The sequence below is a fragment of the Bufo gargarizans genome, chromosome 10 (genome assembly GCF_014858855.1).
Source record: "Bufo gargarizans isolate SCDJY-AF-19 chromosome 10, ASM1485885v1, whole genome shotgun sequence".
Classification (NCBI taxonomy): domain Eukaryota; kingdom Metazoa; phylum Chordata; class Amphibia; order Anura; family Bufonidae; genus Bufo; species Bufo gargarizans.
This window is the reverse complement of record NC_058089.1, coordinates 67463219-67482471: the sequence shown is the minus strand read 5'-3', so window position 1 is coordinate 67482471 and position 19253 is coordinate 67463219. Positions and strand designations below refer to the sequence as shown.

Sequence of the window (19253 nt, the reverse complement as noted above, 5' to 3'; positions counted from 1 at the left end):
TTGCTGGCTCTGCCGCTGCCTCACATGCAAGCTGCCACCCTCTTGTCCCAATGATGATGAAGCCCCTTCGTCACCCGGCCCTCAATTGCGATCAGCTACATCATCATCAAGTATTGTCTGTACGTCACTGATGTCCTTCTCAACGGTCTCTGAACCAGGAGCCTGACCACTCGCAACATCAGCTCCCACACCACTCTCCTCATCACTACTTGCCAGCCTACCAAAGGAAGCGGTGGATGTCTCCTCCAGATCTTGGCTGGGCAGTAGCTGCTGACTGTCCTCTAGTAGCTCGTCCTCGCTGTATAGTGGAGTGGTATTATGTCACTAGGGAGGAAGAACTGCTGGGTTGCTGGTCAAGACACAACCGCTAGCTGACTGAGAGCTCAGGCCTCTGGAAGTGACCCCCTGATGCCACGCCCCCTTACTCTGCTGCGACCTTTACCTGCACCAGAAACATTTAGGCCTCTGCCCCGCCCCTGTGCAGGACCTGTTACTTCTCTGTCTGACTCACTGTTAGATCAAATAATTAAATAAAAAGGAAATTAATACACCCCAAAAAAGGCTGCAATTTTGTCGCTTCACCACACAACAGCAAATAATACTTTTTTTGCCACTAATACACGCCAATAAAGGCTTTAGAACATATAACTGCACCGTTGAACGGCAAATAATACATCTTTTTTTGCCACTAATACAATTCTAAAAGTAATGTAATTTTCTCACTTCACCACAAAACAGCAAAAAAATACTTCTTTTGTGCCACTAATACACGCCAAAAAACTAATGCGTGACAAAAAAGGCTTTAGAACATATAACTGCACTGCTGAACGGCAAATAAGCCCTTTTTTCCGACTTATACACTCCAAAAAAGACTTTAGAACATTTAACTGCTCCGCACAAGGGCTAATATTTCTTAGTAATTTCCACCTGCTGATGTCTCTCTCTGCACTATGCAAACTGGAAAATGCCTGAATCCCAGATGGCTGAGGCTTTTTACAGGGCTGTGAAATCACAGGGCTGTCTGGCTGCTGATTGGCTGCATACATGGTGGGTGATCTTTCGTTCCTAGAGTTTTTTGCTCCATGTCCTAACGTGCAGCAGCCATTTTAGGAAAAAAAATGTATTCCTTACCACGAAGTGTGAGGAAATTTGGATTCGGTGCAAATCAAATTTTTCCTGAAATTCGGATCGAATTCCACTTCGTCAACTTCGTTTCGCTCATTTCTAGTTACAAATTTAACAAGCAATTCTGCAGCCAAATGATTCCAAGGTTTTGTTATTTGCTTCAGACAAATTATCCAAAATAGTTCCTGCTATTTTACTGTGAAAGTTGGAGTGAAACAGGGCAGGGAGGATGAAGATGGAGGAACACATGACCCTTGGAAGGAAGGGAGCTTGCCCACAGCCAACCTGATTGGCTGAAAGTATGTGAGACAATCAGGGGTCATGATATTGGCAAGTCCTTCTGCTCTGTGCAATGTATAAAGCACAGACACCATTCTGAGCTTTGCCTGCCATGTAAGAGGGCATGTGTACTTATGTGTCCTGGCAGAAAACAATTTTAGACACAAGCTAGCCATATTAGAGTGTTGGGATAGTTTAGGGATATATTTAGTTAACTACTGTAAATTGAATTACTAGATAGAAAAGTTAGGGTTTTATCAAAGAGGGAAAGCTTAAGGTCATAGTTGTATGTATGGCTTACAGTGAGGGCCAGCTGCTGGCCAGTGGAAAGCTTTATGTAATCCACTAATTAATCACCAGTGACTGCAGAAATATTTTGAGCAAGTTTCTACAGGTCCTAAGTGTTTAATAGGCATATTTCCAATCCCAGCACCTCCAGCACCATACATTTCACTAGATACGCTGCCCAATTAAGCCTTTTACTTTATAAATACCAGTTGCAATTAGGCTACCGTTTCAAATTGCGCATATACCAGTTCAATTCAAAGCGTTGTGCTACAGTGTTAATATAAAAAACATAGAAACCTAGAAAAATAGAATGTGTCTTCAGATAAGAACCATTTGGCCCATCTAGTCTGCCCAATATACTGAATACTATGAATAGCTCCTGGCCCTATCTTATATGAAGGATGGTCTTATGCCTATCCCATGCATGCTTAAACTTCTTCACTGTATTTGCAGCTACCACTTCTGAAGGAAGGCTATTCCATGCATCCACTCAGTAAAGTAATACTTTCTGATATTACTTTTAAACCTTTGCCCCTCTAATTTAAAACTATGTCCTCTTGTAGCAGTTTTTCTTCTTTTGAATATTCTCTCCTCTTTTTTACCTTGTTGATTCCCTTTATGTATTAAAACGTTTCTATCATATCCCCTCTGTCTCGTCTTTCTTCCAAGCTATACATGTTAAGGTCCTTTAATCTTTCCTGGTAAGTTTTATCCTGCAATCCATGTACCAGTTTAGTAGCTCTTCTCTGAACTCTTTCCAAAGTATCACTATCCTTCTGGAGATATAGACTCCAGTACTGCGCACAATACTCCAAATGAGGTCTCACTAGTGCTCTGTAGAGCGGCATGAGCACCTCCCTCTTTCTACTGACAATGCCTCTCCCTATACACCCAAGCATTCTGCTAGCATTTACTGCAGCTCTATGACATTGTCTGCCTACGTTTAAGTACTAGTTTAATTTATGCATTGTACCGCTGCTTTTATATACCTGTTAAATTTAATGCACTCCACTGCACGTTGATATACTAGTTAAATTCAATGCATTATACTGCTGCGTCAATAAACACCACTTAAATACAATGCATTATACTGCTTCATTAATATACCAGTTAATAAATACATACCCGTTATCAACCCATTATACTTCTGCGTTTATTATACCAGTTAAATTCAACACAATATTCTGCTGCATTAATATAGCAGTTAAATTCAACAAATTATACTGCTACATTAAATGGGTTGTCCTGCCATTTATATTGATGACCTATTTTCTGTATACTATCTGATCTAACAAAATGTGAAGAAAGTGAAAGTGAGTGGAAAACAAAAGACCCGTGCTGGTCATCAGCAAGTCAGAATGTGTGTAGCTATAGTAGTGCCAACAGCAGTAGCAGCACCAAGCCATAAAGCCAGTAGTAGTAGAAGTAGCAGCAGGCCACATTTCTCTCTCACTTCTGATAGGCACCAGAATATTGAGGACAAGGGGATGACATTGAGGTTTGGATGGCTCACTCCTCCCCTTAGTCACAATAAGTTGATGTTGATGTCATCTCTGAGTCTGACACCATGCATTTGAGCCGTGGCTCAGCACGTCTTGTAGCCCCAGAGAAGCTTTTCACTTGTATTATCTCTATCATCACTGCCCCCTCCTAGTGGAGCACCTTATTTTTCCCTAAGAGGTAACAATACCCCATGTAATATGGAAGACAGTCAAGATAGTCAGCATGTTGACGACTTGTGTGAGAACAGTCCGTTTTTGGACTGCCATAAGGAGGTGGTTCAGGCAGAGACAAGAAAACCGATGCATAGCTGTGTTGGTGGTAATGGTAGCAGTAGTGGCACTTATAACCACAGTGATGATGGTAGGAGCAGAGGTAGCCATTGTGACAATGGCACTTGGGGTAAATAAAGAGGTGAGAAATGGGAGGGGGGTCAAGGCGCCCATAATGAAATATCAATAAGTCTGATAAAAGTGATGATGATTGTATGTTGGACAAGATCTGGGAGTTTGATCGGGATGCTGAGGAGCAGGTGACATCAGTGAAGGAGGGTGGTGGCCATGTTGGCAATAAAGAGCAGAGGCAATGTACGGCCAAAACCTCCAAAAAATGCCATTGCTAGATATGCTTATATTGTGATCACCTCGAGAACTGGTGATGGCACTAAAACTATTGGTGCAGGCAGGGGCGTACATAGAAATCATTGGGCCCCATAGCAAGAATCTGAATTGGGCCCCCTAACTCCGCCCACTAGCCAACCCTTGGCCCATCCCTGTGCCCCACGTTAAACACGCAGGCCACAGTGGGTACAAGCTTACTTACACACAGCCCCAGAGAATAAAGAGTTAAAGCAGTGACGTCACCTCCTTCTGCAAAACAAGAACGTTTCTGAAAACTGGATTCACAGGAAGGGGGAAGACGACAACATCGCCCCCCTGACGGCCACAAGCAGAACAGCATTTCCCCGGATGATAAAAGTCAGCAGTCAGACGCCCCTGTGAAAAATAGAGGTTGAGGAGACACAGGGTGAGGAACTGCAGGCAGATGGGGGCGCAATAGAACAGCCAGGCTGCAGTGCATTGGCCTGAGCAATACTTATACCAGCTGTACATATATAATTATATACAGGAAATGCCCAGGTTATACCAGCATGCTCCATATCACTATATACAAGAAGATGTATACGGTATTGCATCTTCTTGTATATAGTGATATGGAGCATGCTGGTATAACCTGGGCATTTCCTGTATATAATTATATATGTACAGCTGGTATAAGTTATACATCTTCTGCTATATAATATACCAAAAGATCTGTAACTTATACCATATACGTTACAATATGTACATATATAATTATATACAGCAGATCCCCATGTTATACCTCAATGCTCCATATCACTATATACAAGATGTTATACCGTATACATATTATTGTATATAGTGATATGGGCCATTCTTGTGTAACCTGGGCATCTCCTGTATATGATTATATATGTGCAGCTATTACCATCTGTACATATATATGAGCCTCCCCCCCTGAGTCCTCTAAAAGCCCCCCAAAATGTCCAGGGGATGGGGAAGTACACTGTCCTTTATGAGACCCCCCCCCCGTTCCCCCATCTTGCTCCCCATGAGTCCTTGATGCATACTACATGATGAACCAACCATATAGTCAGGAGCGGCCTTAAGTCCGGGAAGGGAGGGGGGGTGTCTGCCACTGCACTGACAGTGGCTGATAACTTCAGGCGGGCAGCACATGTGAGCAGCGCGCAGGGACTCCAGAAGATCATGCGCCGCATCGCCTCACTGGACTGTATGTATGGCCAATCAGCAGCAGCCTCTTTGCGCTGATTGGCCAGTGTGAAATGCAGCCCGGAGTCTCGCTTCTTCCGGTCAGTGATTGGCTAGTGGCTCCGACGGGGGGGGGGGGGCCCCGTTCGGAAGAACACACAAGTGCCGCTAGCGCCGCATATTAACTAAGTGTGCAGACTGTAGAGCAAACAGAGGGGGCGGGGCCTTCGGTGCACTCCGGGCCCCCCTGTGCCACGGGCCCCATAGCAACGGCGTGGTCTGCCTATATTGGCGGTACGCCACTGGGTGCAGGCTCGAAACATGGTAACCTAGGACAAGATCATCTTCCACTAACTGTGTGCGAGTATCTCTCGTATTGCAGTTTTTCCTCTTGTGTCAGCAGACAGAAGCACTGCCATGTACAAGATCTGCTGGATGAAAATAAGCAGTAGGTGATCAAACACAAACATAGGCACCACAGCTGTAGTGTAGCACATGAAGCCGCATAACCAGATCCAGCGGGAAAATAGAACTGGCCAGCAACCAGAACAAGACTGTTCTCCTTCCGCCAGTCGCCTTTGTGACAGCCTGCATCTGCAACAAGTACAATGTCCTTGTCATACATGAGCAAAGGCATATGCAGCACCCAAACAACCAGGTGCAGTCGTACCTAATCTGTGCGCTTTCTCAGGCACATACCCTGTTCAATTGCCCAATAAACTTCTGGTGAGACTGAGAGAGATCTTTCCATGTCCATGTTCCATACTGTATTGCTTCTCCCCGTGCTTCCACTACTTCTACTCCTACACAGCAGTACATCTACTACCTTGTTTCCCAGGTTCCACACTGTACTGTTACTTTTTTTTTTCTGACAGTTTTTTTTTTTAGAAGAAGCCACAGTTTTTTCCCTATACTATTGTTTTTTTTTTTTTATGGTATTCCTCTGACGGGGTATATCATGTGATATTTTTAGTCTATTTTATTTAAAGTATTTTTTTATTTAGTTTTACATAATAAATGCATTTTGAAAAGAAAAAGGTTTTTGTGTAGACATTTTTTGAGAGCTAGAATTTTTTCATTTTTCTGGCTATGGTCTTGTGTGGGGCTCACTTTTTTGTAGAATGAGGTGATGTTTGATTATGGCCTCATGCACACGACCATTGTGTGCATCCGTGGCCGTTGTGCCGTTTTTCAATGGGTCCGTGGAAAAATCGGAAAATGCACCGTTTGGCAGCCGCATCCGTGATCCGTGTTTTCTGGCCGTGAAAAAAATATGACCTGTCCTATTTTTTTCACGGCCAACGGTTCACGGACCCATTCAAGTCAATGGGTCCGTGAAAAATCATGGATGCACACAAGATTGTCATCTGCGTCCGTGATCCGTGATCCGTGTCAGTTTTTTCCTATCATTTCAATGGCAAACTTGACTTAGATTTTTTTTTCATTTTTCATGTCCGTGGATCCTCCAAAAATCAAGGAAGACTCACGGACGAAAAAACGGTCACGGATCACGGACCTACGGACCCCGTTTTTGCAGACCTTAAAAAAACGGTTGTGTGCATGAGGCCTATGGGAAAGGGGCACTTTTTTTTACTTGAGACTTTTCTCTTTTTAATTTTTGTAAAACACATTTGTCCCTCTATTTCACTTCAACTTTTGGAGGTCTGATCCCCTCTACAATGCATAACAATACATTGTGTAATGTAATGTCAGTATTACATTGACTGAGACCCAGCCTGGCAGCTGTTCCATGGCAACCCCTCCACCGAAATGAGGGGCCTAATGTTGTAAAAGAGGGATCGGGAAAACACTCCAGACCCCTTAGATGATGCATTTAGCATTGACCGTAAAATCTAAAGGGTTATTACACCTGCATCTGGATTTTCACCAATGCCTGTGGACACAGCAGGGGCCCAGCTGTCAGTAACATAGCCATATATGTTGCTCTAACTGTCTTTGCACTAGAAGCTGGTGCAAGAGTTTGAAAGGAGTTGAATACAGTCCTAGGAGACCGCAGTGTCATATGTGATTTTTTATTTTTTTTTAACCGAATCGAATATGATAACCGATGTAACAGAATTGGACCTGAAATTAATTTAGGGAAATTCGCTCATCTCTAGTGCCCAATTATGCTAACAATTGACATAGATTGTTTTGTAAATGTAGACCAAAGTGTTTTTGAGCATTACTGTATGTGGCAGTATTTCATGCATGTCGGGTGTTTGGGTGTCCTATGTTGATATTATTGAGGTCCGATATAGATATTTTAAAACTGTGTAATAAAAAACTGGCATTCTTTCCAATACCAACTAATCACAGAGTTGCTTTAATTTCCTAAATGGCTATGGTAATAAAAGCCCTTACTGGTTGCCATGGTGAAGCAAAGAATGTGACACCTATAGAATAATATTAAATATTATTTGCAGAGATAAGTGGATCGAGGCTCAATTTCTTTTATTTCTTCTAATAGAATCTGTGGTCCACTGCCACAAAAAGCACATACGGCATACTTACCAACTTTGCAGTTGGCAAAATCAGGACCCATTTATGGCCAGTGTTTACATAAGCCCCACCTATTTTTACATCAGGAAAGTGCACATTTTCAGGGACTATCTGTTAAAATTAGAGACAGTCCCTGCAAATTCTGAACTGTTGGCAACTATGTTGGAGTTATGTTCCGAGGAATGAATCAAATCCCTAATATGGTCATGTACATGAGCCCTAAATCTGACAAAATCAGTTGCACACAGGATGAGGATGTTTTTTTTCAGTTGAGGAAGAGGGAAACATAATTTCAGAGTCCACCTCCTGCAACAAGATATTTAGATCCAACCCACCAATAGACTTCTATGTGCAATGTAATTTGATCACCCAAAATGGATTTATCAGAAAATCCCAGAGTGAGTGAACAGTTTAGTAAGGAAGGGAGGAGGAAAAATTAAACAGAAATTTTTGGGAAGATATATTACAAAATGTATTATATTTACAATCTCTACTGAATTATTTGTTTAAACTTCAGTTACCATTTATTATGATCTTATTTGTATATAATAGTGCCTTTTTCTTTTCATCATTTGTTTTCACCTCCAACAGGACACTAATCTGGGATAGAAATAATACAACCTGTGTTGGATTTCTGGATGTAGCACATGCCTTAACAAGGTACAGTAAAACTGCAAATTGTTATACACAGGCAATATATAGAGGTTTCCTTTTGTTCAATTTTTAAAGAGGTTCTCCATGACTCCGAAACCAGGCACTAGCAATGCAAAACTCTGTGCACTTTGTGTAGAGTAAGTCTCCCTGCACTGTCCCTCTCCAATATTGATAGTTCATCAATAGTTAAGGGGGTTATCCAGGAAATGATAATGATGATCTATCCTCAGGCTAGGTCGCCATTATCACTTCAGAATGGGAGGGCGCAGCTGGCTCACTGCATCTCTCGAACACTTATTCATTGTTGGTGAGTTTCAACTTGGAACGCTACATCACTTCCACTAAAGGGAATTTGTGCAGGCAATGAATTCAAGCATATAGGGCCAGGAAGAGATATCTTTCATCTCACATCAGAGCGCCAGTGGCTCCTCCTGGAATGCACCGCACCCACCGCTCAAAACTAGTGGCCACATTGGAACATGGATACCTCCACTTTGGTGTCATGCGTTCCAGCCTGGGACACACCACATGCTAAAAATTCTTTCTAGATGATTATATACTATTATTGGTTACAGATTATTGGTTCTAGTTATATTAATAGATGGATAAATTCTAAAATATTTGGTAACGAATATCCATAATTGTTTTCAATAAATGAAATAAAGATTGATATATATATATATATATATATATATATATATATATTGTAAGGTATTGCCTCTTATTCGGGGGTCATTCTCACAATGATATTCATCGACCACATGGTTAGGGGCCAAACATTGCTTTTATTTGGCACCTCAGCAAAACCAAAACAAACAATACAAATAAAACACCTGATCGGCTGGGCTCTAACTAAACATTAGGACTCCCTACCTCACTGAAAGCCCCGTTCACACATGGGAAGAACATGCAGCTTTTCCCAGCCTAACAATCCAGCACTTCCAGGCTGTAACAAAGTCCAGTACCTTTTAGGGGATTGTGGCCCAGAAGTCCTCCTGACTCTGGCCTAGTGACAGTCGATTCCAAGACCTCGCGGAGTCCCCCAAAGTTCAGACTAACACCTAGCCCAGTGGCCCCTCAGCCACTTTACAGAGCCTTCTCAGGCCTCTACTGCACACAGACTCTTCCTCCTCCTAATAGTCTGGACTGGGCTCTTATTCCACACAGATTGTTCCACCTAGTGCAGCCTCTGACCTGCTGATTGACAGCGAAGAAATGGAAACTCCTGCCATATCTCTCCCCTAGCGGCCGTGAGGCCTGTCACTGCCTCACATATCCCCCCCTTTATTTAAGCCCGTGGGGGGAACACTAGCACCAAACCCAGATGCTCGTGAGAGGGCATCTACCTGGCCTACAGTCTTCCCTTTATTCTGCCAGACCTAGGACAACAGTGCTTGGTTTGTCACGAACACGAGTTTATTATGGAGTAGATCATATCTATGGGACTTTCTTCCCCATCTCCTGAGCAGGTACTCTCTTTCACGATCGAGGATGTTACGCCTTCGCACCCGTGGCTTCTCTCTTTTCTTTCTTTTTCTCTCCACATTTGGCCTTCGGCCTCTGGAACTTCTCTCAGAATATGTTTTTATATGATTGGCAAGCTCTCTTTTTTGATTCTCGGGCTTCTGTACATGCTCCTCATGTCCTTTGTTGGACTGCTGCAACTCTGGACTGAACGGTTCCAGTTCATGGTTGTGTCTCGACCCTTTCTCCTTCAGCAGAGCAGGCTTGTCCCCGCACGCTTTGTTAAAGTGCCTCTGGTGCACATCTTCAATCTTCACAACTGTGGTTTCCCCCACTTTGGCATCAGTTTCAGAGACCTCTGCTTCTTTAGTGGCTTTTTCCACATCAGTAGCCACTCCTTCGGTCTCTGCAGCACCTAAGGACTTCACGTCCCCCAACCCCTCAGCCTTAACTTCTTCAGCCTTTGTTTCCTTGTACCCGGCATCATATTCTTGCCCTTTTAAGTCCTTCTCCTCTTTCTCCAGAGGCTCACCCAGGACACTGTTCTCCTTTTGGGAGGAATTCTGGAGAGCCAGCCCACAGTAGTAGACAGGATCTGCATACTGGTCGTCCATCTCCTCATATTTCTTCCCCAGCAGGCTGCTGGCTTAGACCTCTTGACATCCTTCAGAGGACTTTCCACCTGCTGCTCGAGAGCATGCTTAGACTTCTCCAACTTATAGACGTTCTTCCAGACGTCATATTTTGAGCTCATAAGATCTTTCATCTCTGCTCTGAGTTGCCTGTTCAGCCTCTCAAATTCATCTCGCTCCTCAAGTACTTCTTCAAGAGCTCTGGCCAAGGAGAGGGCCTTGGTCGCCTTCTCTCGAGCATCAGTCTCCGCTTGGTCACGTTCTTCAGCATATCTGGCCGAGGTCGTTTTCTCTTCAGCCAGGAGCTTGTTTCTTCTCCAATTTAGACAGAATTTGTTTCTGGTGGTCCAGGTCTACCATCCGATCACGCAACTCTTGATCAAGTTGAGCCATCCTGGGGCACTGTTTAGAAGCTCATCAGCCAGCACATCTCTTTCCTGCTCTGCATGAAGTCTGGATCACTCAGAAGCTGCAAGTTCCTCTTGAAGTTGAAGAATTCCCGCTTCTATTAGTGACTCTAGTTCCTTCAGTTCATTCGTCTCTTTCTGTGACTCCTCTGGAGATTCCTGCAGTTGCTCTGCGAAAACCCGCTAGCCCCATCTCTAGTGTATCTAGGGACTGTGCAGAGCGAGCGAAAACATCTTCAAGTTTGTAGCTGGCCACAAACTGTCCTGTCAGGTCATCTACAACTGTCTGGATATGAGCTTCAGACACTAGGCTGTCACCCGACTGAACTCTCGTCTCGTCAGATATAACTGTCATCTGGTCGCTACTAGTAACCACTTTAGTTTTGCTGGGTCTTGACATGGTAGCCTCACTCTCGGAGTTGCTAACTGTCACGGCACATACGCCACTTATACTGCTCGTGTCATTATTAACCCTGACCTCTAGGGGCACCCATGAGTCAATCCCCACCTGGGACATTTTATTAATCATAAAAATCTGTGGAGACTGCACATCCACCTCTGGTACATGTGGTACACCCCTCAAATTACTAGCACATATATTCAAAGGCTCAATTAGCGGTTATGATGTCATATTATGAATAAATTAAAAACAATTTTAACTCACTTCACCCAGGAGTTACCGGTGAGAGAATCGATCCCCGAAATAATTGGCCTACTAGGTGGACAAGTGATAGATTTATGTATTTTTGGAAGAAAGTAAAACCGGGCTATTGTGGGGTGGGTGTTGGAAACAAAAGATTTTTCATTTTTATTTAAAATTCCTGTGCTATATCCTGAATCAATCAGGATTTGCAATTCCTTTTTAAAAGATGGAGTGGGATCTGCCTTAATGATGCTGTAGTACTCGGCATCTGATAGAATTCTCATTGATTCTTTAAGATAATAATTTTGATCCATGATGACTATGCTCCCTCCCTTATCTGCACTTTTTATTTCCACCTCTTTATTTTGTTTAAGATGTTTAAGGGCTTTGTTTTCACGTCTGGTAAGATTGAGTGTTGGTTTATCTGTTTGTGTATCTGTAAGGGTTTTTAGGTCATCGAGAACTATATTGAAAAACTCTCTAGATGCGGACCCCTGCTTTCTAAGGAATAGAAAGACGATTTCAATTTTAAGTTTGATAGGATCGGTGCTGGTTCGGATGTTTCTATAGAGGTGGCGTTTGTTAGTGGTGTAGTGTTGGTGTCAGGAATGGGGCTTATACCATTTTCTTTGTTCAAATTTTTAATTGTGAAATGTCTTTTTAAAGTTAGTTTGCGTATGTATTGGTTGAGGTCCACAAACAGCTCGAATGGATCAGGATATTGAGTGGGGCAAAACGATAAGCCTTTGCTCAAGAGTAGTATTTCATTGGATGTTAGATTATGTTTAGAAAGGTTAAAGATGCCTTTCTTTTGAGCTATTATGTTGGGTTCTTCAGTCGATGTTGATGCCTCTAAGGGAGAAATGGTTGTTCCTACGGATTTGGTGGAGTCTGAAAGGGAGGAGTAAGGTTGAGTTTTTTCTTTTTTGGTGTTCTTAGACTTTCCTCCTCTGCACCCTCGTCTTCTTTTATGGGGCTTTTTCTTGTTATTGGTATTGGACTGAAGAATTGTGTGATTTTTTGAGGACGGTGTTTTGGGGCTAGTGTAGGACCTGTCGGAGTGAAGAATGGACTGAGGATCTGAATGCTGGATATATTGTTTCTCAATGGGGTGTTCGAAGGTGTTGTTGGCGGTGCGGGTGAAAGCTTCCCTAAAAAAGAATTCTCAGATAAATTGGAAGGTAATGCTAAAAACGTCTCGGATTGATCGTTGGAATGGGAGTGTGTAGATGCATTAAGAATTGATTCTGAAATACTGGTGTTCTCGTTTTTGCCTTTGTCTTCTGTAGGATGTGATATAACTGTATTAGTCTGAGTCGGGATAGATTCCGACCGAGGGCAGTTTTGTGTTGTAATTATTTGTGGGGCAGTGTTGTAGGTAGACTGATGCTTTATTCTAGATGATTCTGTCTCTCGGCTTGGTGCTATGTTTTTTTGTATTCTACCATTGATGGTAGATAGAGTGGTAGGTGGTGTAATGTCACTGGCAGTGGGTAAACTGGTATTTGGGTTGGTAAGTTTATAAGTATTTGGTGGTGTTCCTGATGGAAGTTTAGAGTGTTTTTGCTATTTGCTATTTAAAAAAAAGTCTTCCTGGACCAGTGTGTTTGGGCAGTTGGTTCTGTGATTGTGTTTTCCCTAACTGGGAAGGGTGGGTGGGAACTTGGGTCTTAGCCAGGGTTTGGTGAAATCCTGCCTGATATGGGTATTTTCTCTCCCGTGATCTGATCTTTTCTAATTTGTAATTGTTTATATCTCTCAAGAGTTTTCTAAATTTTTTAGTTACTTCATTATATTCAAAAATTCTTGCTGCATTTGTGATATAATTCATGTTCAGATTCTGAGCTTGATTTTCAAGCAGTGTCATTGTACAACTAGGACTTGTAATCCTACACATACAACATTCTGCTGAGTCTCCCAGCAGGCAGACATGTCACTCAGGGCAGCACTTGTATTCACTTCCTTTGCAGAGCAGGGGGAGGAGCAGAGATTGTTGTTATTGCAGGTAAACAAATGGCCAGAGAAGAACCAGAGAAATGAGGAAATGTAATTATTATTTTTTTTACCTAAAATTTGCTTAGCTTAGTTATATATTGCTGCCTATCAGATTTACAGTACTATATATATATTTTTTTTATAACTCAGGCAACCCCTTTAAGAGATTTAGTCCTGAGGAAACAATCTTGCTAAGAGGTGTTTGTATAACAGGGCCCCAGGACATTAGATTCCTGACTATTTCCCTCGTTATCAGACAGAGCACTGTAGCAAATGATCATTGAGAGAAGTGTGCAGCTGTTCATAGCATGTCTTCCTACCCAGCACTAATCTGAATAATTAATTTATGCAGATTTATGTTTGCGGCAAGGCTTTGTAGAGCCACCTTTTGCGGCAATCACAGCTTCAAGTCGCTTTGGTTAAGTCTCTTCGAGCTTGCCACATCTTACCACTGGGATTTTTGCCCATTCCTCCTTGCAAAAATGCTCCAGCTCCTTCAAGTTGGATGGTTTGCGCTTGCAAACAGCAATCTTTAAGTTTGTCCACAGATTTTCTATTGGATTGAGATCTGAGCTTTGACTAGGCCATTCCAATAACATTTGTAAATGTTTCTCCTTAAATTACTTAAGTGTTGCAGTGTGTTTGGGGTCATTGTCCTGCTGGAAGGTGAACCTCCTTCCTAGCCTCAAATCACGCACAGAGTGGGACAGGACATCCCCACAGCATGATGCAGCCACCACCATGTTTCACTGTGGGGATGGTGTTCTTTGGGTGATGTGATGTGATGTGTTGGGTTTGCGCCAGACATAGCGTTTTCTTTGATGAACTAAAAGTTAAATTTTAGTCTCATTAGACCAGAGCACCTTCCTCCATACATTTTAGGAGTCTCCCACATATCTTTTCGCAAACTCACAATGTGCCTTTTTTTTTTTCAGCTGAAAGTAATGGCTTTCTTCTGGCCACTCTGTCATAAAGCCCAACTCTATGGAGCGTACGGCGTATTGTCGTCCTATGTACAGATACTCCAGTCTCTGCTGTGGAACTCTGCAGCTCCTCCAGGGTTACCTTAGGTCTCTGTGCTGTCTCTCTGATTAATGCACTCCTTGCCGGTCCATGAGTTTCGGTGGGTGGCCGTCTTTTGGCAGGTTTGCTGTTGTGCCATGTTCTTTCCATTTGGTTATGATAGATTTGATAGTGCTCCTGGGGATCATCAAAGATTTGGATATTTTTTTATAACCTACCTAACCCTGACTTGTACTTCTCAACAACATTTTCACTTACTTGTTTGGAAAGTTCCTTGGTCTTCATGGCAGTGTTTAGTTAGTGATGCCTCTTGCTTAGGTGTTGCAGCCTCTGGAGCCTTTCAACAAAAGGTGTGTGTATATGTAATGACAGATCATGTGACACTAAGATTGCACACAAGTATGTAAGCAAAACTTTGTGGCACTCTGCCGTCCGTTTGCCGCTGGAAATCGGGTTCCCACCCCGTCTTTGTACAAATATATAGAAACTCCAGCAATAAATTTGCAATAAAGGATTTTTTTAATTGTTATTTGCGGCTGTGTACAATGTCACGTTTCGCCACACATTGGCCTTCATTAGACTTGTGCCGCTTGTTTAGATGGGTCTCCAAGATGCAGGCGTCAGGAAAATAGTGCACTATTTTACTGTAGTGGACCCAGCCACGTACACTACAAGAGGTACGGGCATTCGTGGGACTGGCCGGCTAGTACAGGAGGTTTATACCCAAATTTGCTCTTTTGGCAGGCTCGTTAAACGAGTTATCGAGGGGCACTGCAGGGAACCGAATAATCGTCCCATCGAGTGGGGACCCTGGCAACAAGAGGCAAAGCCTTTGAAGCAGTGAAGGAGGACGCTGACCAGTGCCCTGATTCTGGCGTATGCGCAGCTTGATGCCCCATTTCTGCTGTACACTGACTGAAGTCTACATGGTCTTGGGGCCATATTATCCCAAGTCCAGGACAGACGTGAGAGAGTCTTTGCCTGCGGCAGCAGGTCTCTGATAGAGTCATAGTGCAACGCTGACAACTATAGTTCCTTTCAATTGGAACTACTGACTCTAGTGTGGGCCATAACTGAAAGGTTGGCGGAGTAGCAGACAGGTGCAGAGGTGACTGTGATGATGGACAACAACCCGTTAGCACATCTGGAGAACGCCAAGCTTGGTGTGCTTAAACATGGGTGGATGGCTCGTCTTTCTAAGTACCAATACCGCATAAAGTTCCAGTCAGGGAGGAAGAACAGCAACGCCGATGCACTCTGCTGAGTCCCTGTAGGGTTGTCGACTCAGATTGCCGATGAGGAGCTAGAGGACACTGAAACTCCTAAGCGTGGTCCATTACCTATGTTTCAGGACATGGCACATTCAAGTGGGGTGGTGCCCGGGATACCAATGGTGCTGGGAAAGATTGGTAGAGGGTCCAGATTGGCTGCCCAGACTTGTGGAAAGTGAAAGAATGGGCCCGGACCAAGATATGGCCTTGGCCAGAAGAGCAGGCTTGTCTGACTCCAGAGGGCCAGAAGTTGTTGAGGCAGTGGGATAATTGACTATTACCTAGGGCTTCCTGTGTCGGATCATATACTTACAATCAGAGCTGCAGTACCAGCAACAGATTGTCATCCCCAGGTCATTGGGACCGGAGGCCACTCGGGAATCGCATGAGAGGGGTGCCCATTTTGGGAGCGACAAAATGTTCAAGTGGCTCCAATGGCTGATATACTGTCCAGATTTGGCAGACATGGTGGCCAAGGAATGTCTTAAGTGTCGACCCTGCGGGCTGAGTAAGAATACTGAACAGCGAGCTCCTGTCCAGGCCATCCGGACCTCTGCGCCCCTAGAGCTCCTTATGATCGATTATGTACAGATTGGGTACTCTATCTCGGAACACTCGTACTGTCTAGTCATGACAGATCATTTCACAAAGTATGCGGTGGCTGTACCCACCAGAGACCAGACGGCAGAGTCGGCCACTGAATCGGTCTGCAAACACGTTATACAGGTGTTCGGGTGTCCATGGAGGATACATTTGGACCAGGGGGCCATATTTTCAGAGTACTCTAATGAATGAGCTGTACCAACTGTATGGGATCGAACATTCCCACACCACCTCATATCACCTCCAGGTCAACAGGGCATGCGAGGGGTTTAACAGCACCTTTCTCCAGATGTTTCCAACTCTGGAGGACAGCCAAAAGGCTTGGTGGCCCGAATACCTACCTGATTTGATGTGGGCTTATAACAACAGGGTACACAGTACCACTGGATACTCCCCACATATGCTCATGTTTGGTAGAGCAGAACAGGAGATCCAGTGGAGCCACCACAGAGAAAAACCACTGCATCGGTGCGAGAGCACAGCTGTCGGCTGAGAGCGATCCACAAGATTGTGGGGAAGCGCCTGAGATAAGTGATACACCCTAACCCAAGACCAGTGCAGAGGGACAGGTATGCCCTGGGTGATCGAGGGATGGTCAGAGCCAAACGGCAGTCTGGGAAGCTGGATGGGCGGTGGGAGGCAGTCCCATACACTGTGAAGAGGAGGGTTGACCCTACCATCCCAGTTTATGAGGTAGAGCCAATAGGGACTGGGGGGCCATCACAAAACTTGCACCGTAACATGTTGAGGCGTTGTAATTTTGATGAGCCCGTGTGCGTGGAGGAAATACCATCTCATGCTCAGCGTACAGAGGAAATCTTTTTAGAGGAGGAGGAGGAGGAGGAGGAGGAATGGTGGGTTGTCCCTGCCCTGGTACCCACAGAAGCTCCAGCCATGGCAAGTTTGCCACCAAGGGATAGTGTTGAGCAGTTGTCAGCTCCCCCTCCATTAAATGTGCTTGACGTCACCAGTGCTTCTGAGCCTATCACTCTGTGAAGGACAACCAGGCCCAATGCTGGTGTGCCCCCACAGCGCTATTCTCAGGATGAGTTTGTATGGGGAGGATTGTCGAGGACGACAATCTCTAGTGGGGTGGCATGTGAGATTGGGAAACAGCTCTTATTGTCTGAACACTGTATGTGCAAATTAATTTAAATATCTGAACTGACATTCTGCTGTTTGGCCATAAGATAGGGTGGGGTTACAAAGCCTGGAGAGGAAGAGATAGAGCAGCCATCTTGTGGAGAGCTTGTAAGACATCCCGGTATGGGTGCACCCTTCGGTGACCAGGGCTGACTGTGTCCAAGGCCCTGATCCTGTCCAGAAGAACGAGGCTTGCTTACCAGAATGCTGATGAGAGCTGAGGAGCAAAGCAACATACACTGCGGTACCGCATTCTTGATGGAGAAGCTTTTGGTCAGTTCATAGTCACCAGCGGATGCAGAGCAGACCCGGGTCGGTAAGACTGGTAGCGCACGCACCTCATCACAGTGTTGGTGCCTAGAATCCTAGAGACTGAGACCAGGCTTGTAGTCAGTTAGATAGGATTTCTGTTTACGTCGGGCCACAAGTGTTGCTGGCTGTTCATTGCAAGGACTTCAAAATTTATAGTGACATTTCACACATGAGAGCTGATAAACTTCCCCACAAACTCAAGCCAGGCTGGCGTTTTGGCTCAGAAGGAATACTCTGGCACATGCTACAAGACCAGATATGGGAGAGGAATACTGTAGAGCAGGAATGCTCAACCTGCGGCCCTCCAGCTGTTGTAAAACTACAACTCCCATCATGCCCTGCTGTAGGCTGATAGCTGTAGACTGTCCGGGCATGCTGGGAGTTGTAGTTTTGCAACAGCTGGAGGGACGCAGGTTGAGCATCCCTGCTGTAGAGCATTGTAAGTTTGTACCACACACCCATACAGTTGTTTTTGATTTGTTCTTGACAGTAAGCCATGCCATGGCTGTCTAGTTGTGCCCACCAGTAGGTAAATTACCGCACTTTCCTCCGGCTTTCATCGAAGGGTGCAGCGCTTTGCAGCACAAGGGTCTCAGCCGTCTGGCTGGGTGTATGTATGATTACTTCAAGCTAAATTTAGCCAACTAAGAGAGGCCATAGGCCTAACTAACTGGGAGAAAGTCCTCAAAAATAAAAATACAGCCATAAAATGGGATATCTTTAAAAGCATCCTAAAATCTCATTGTGAGAGGTACATAGCGTATGGGAATAAAAGGTTAAGGAACAAAAATAAACCAATGTGGATAAACAGAACTGTAAAGAAAGCAATAAATGACAAAAAGAAAGCATATGAAACACTAAAACAGGAGGGTAGCACGGAAGCAATGAAAAACTATAAGGAAAAAAATAGAACATGTAAAAAACTAATAAAAGCGGCCAAACTAGAGACCGAGAGATTAATTGCCAAAGAGAGTAAAACTAACCCTAAAATGTTCTTCAATTATATAAATGTTAAAAAGTATAAATCTGAAGGTGTCGGCCCTTTAAAGAGTAATGAGGGGGCAGTCGCAGAGAGCGATGAGGAGAAAGCAAAGTTGTTAAATATTTTTTTTTCTCCAATATATTTACTGAGGAAAATAAACTGTCAGATGACATGCAAAATGCAAAAATAAATTCCCCATTAAAAGTGTCCTGTCTGACCCAGGAAGAAGTACAACAGCAACTTAAAAAGATTAAAATTGACAAATCGCCAGGACCGGATGGCATACACCCCTGTATCCTAAAGGAATTAAGTAATGTCATAGCCAGACCCTTATTTCTGATATTTGCGGACTCTATACTGACAGGGAATGTCCCACAGGATTGGTGCATAGCAAATGTGGTGCCAATATTCAAAAAGGGTCCAAAAACAGAGCTTGGAAACTATAGGCCGGTAAGTTTAACATCTGTTGTGGGTAAACTGAAGATTTCCTGAGAGATGCTATGTTAGAGCATCTCAACAGAAAAAAGCAAATTAGGCCATATCAGCATGGCTTCATGAGGGATCGGTCATGCTAAACTAATTTAATCCGTTTCTATGAGGAGGTAAGTTCTAGACTTGACAGCGGCGAATCAATGGC

The 19253-nt window shown here is 43.9% G+C and overlaps 1 protein-coding gene across 3 annotated transcripts in view; it reads left to right on the top strand.

Annotated features, from left to right (window-relative positions):
• The window catches only part of LOC122921143 (capping protein, Arp2/3 and myosin-I linker protein 3-like), a 782130-nt gene that overhangs the window by 618324 nt on the left and 144553 nt on the right, over positions 1 to 19253 (top strand). For all 3 annotated transcript variants that reach the window (XM_044271159.1, XM_044271158.1, XM_044271160.1), the window contains one exon: positions 8079 to 8147. In XM_044271159.1, the coding sequence (XP_044127094.1) occupies positions 8079 to 8147 (69 nt within the window). The remainder of the gene's footprint in view (positions 1 to 8078; positions 8148 to 19253) is intronic.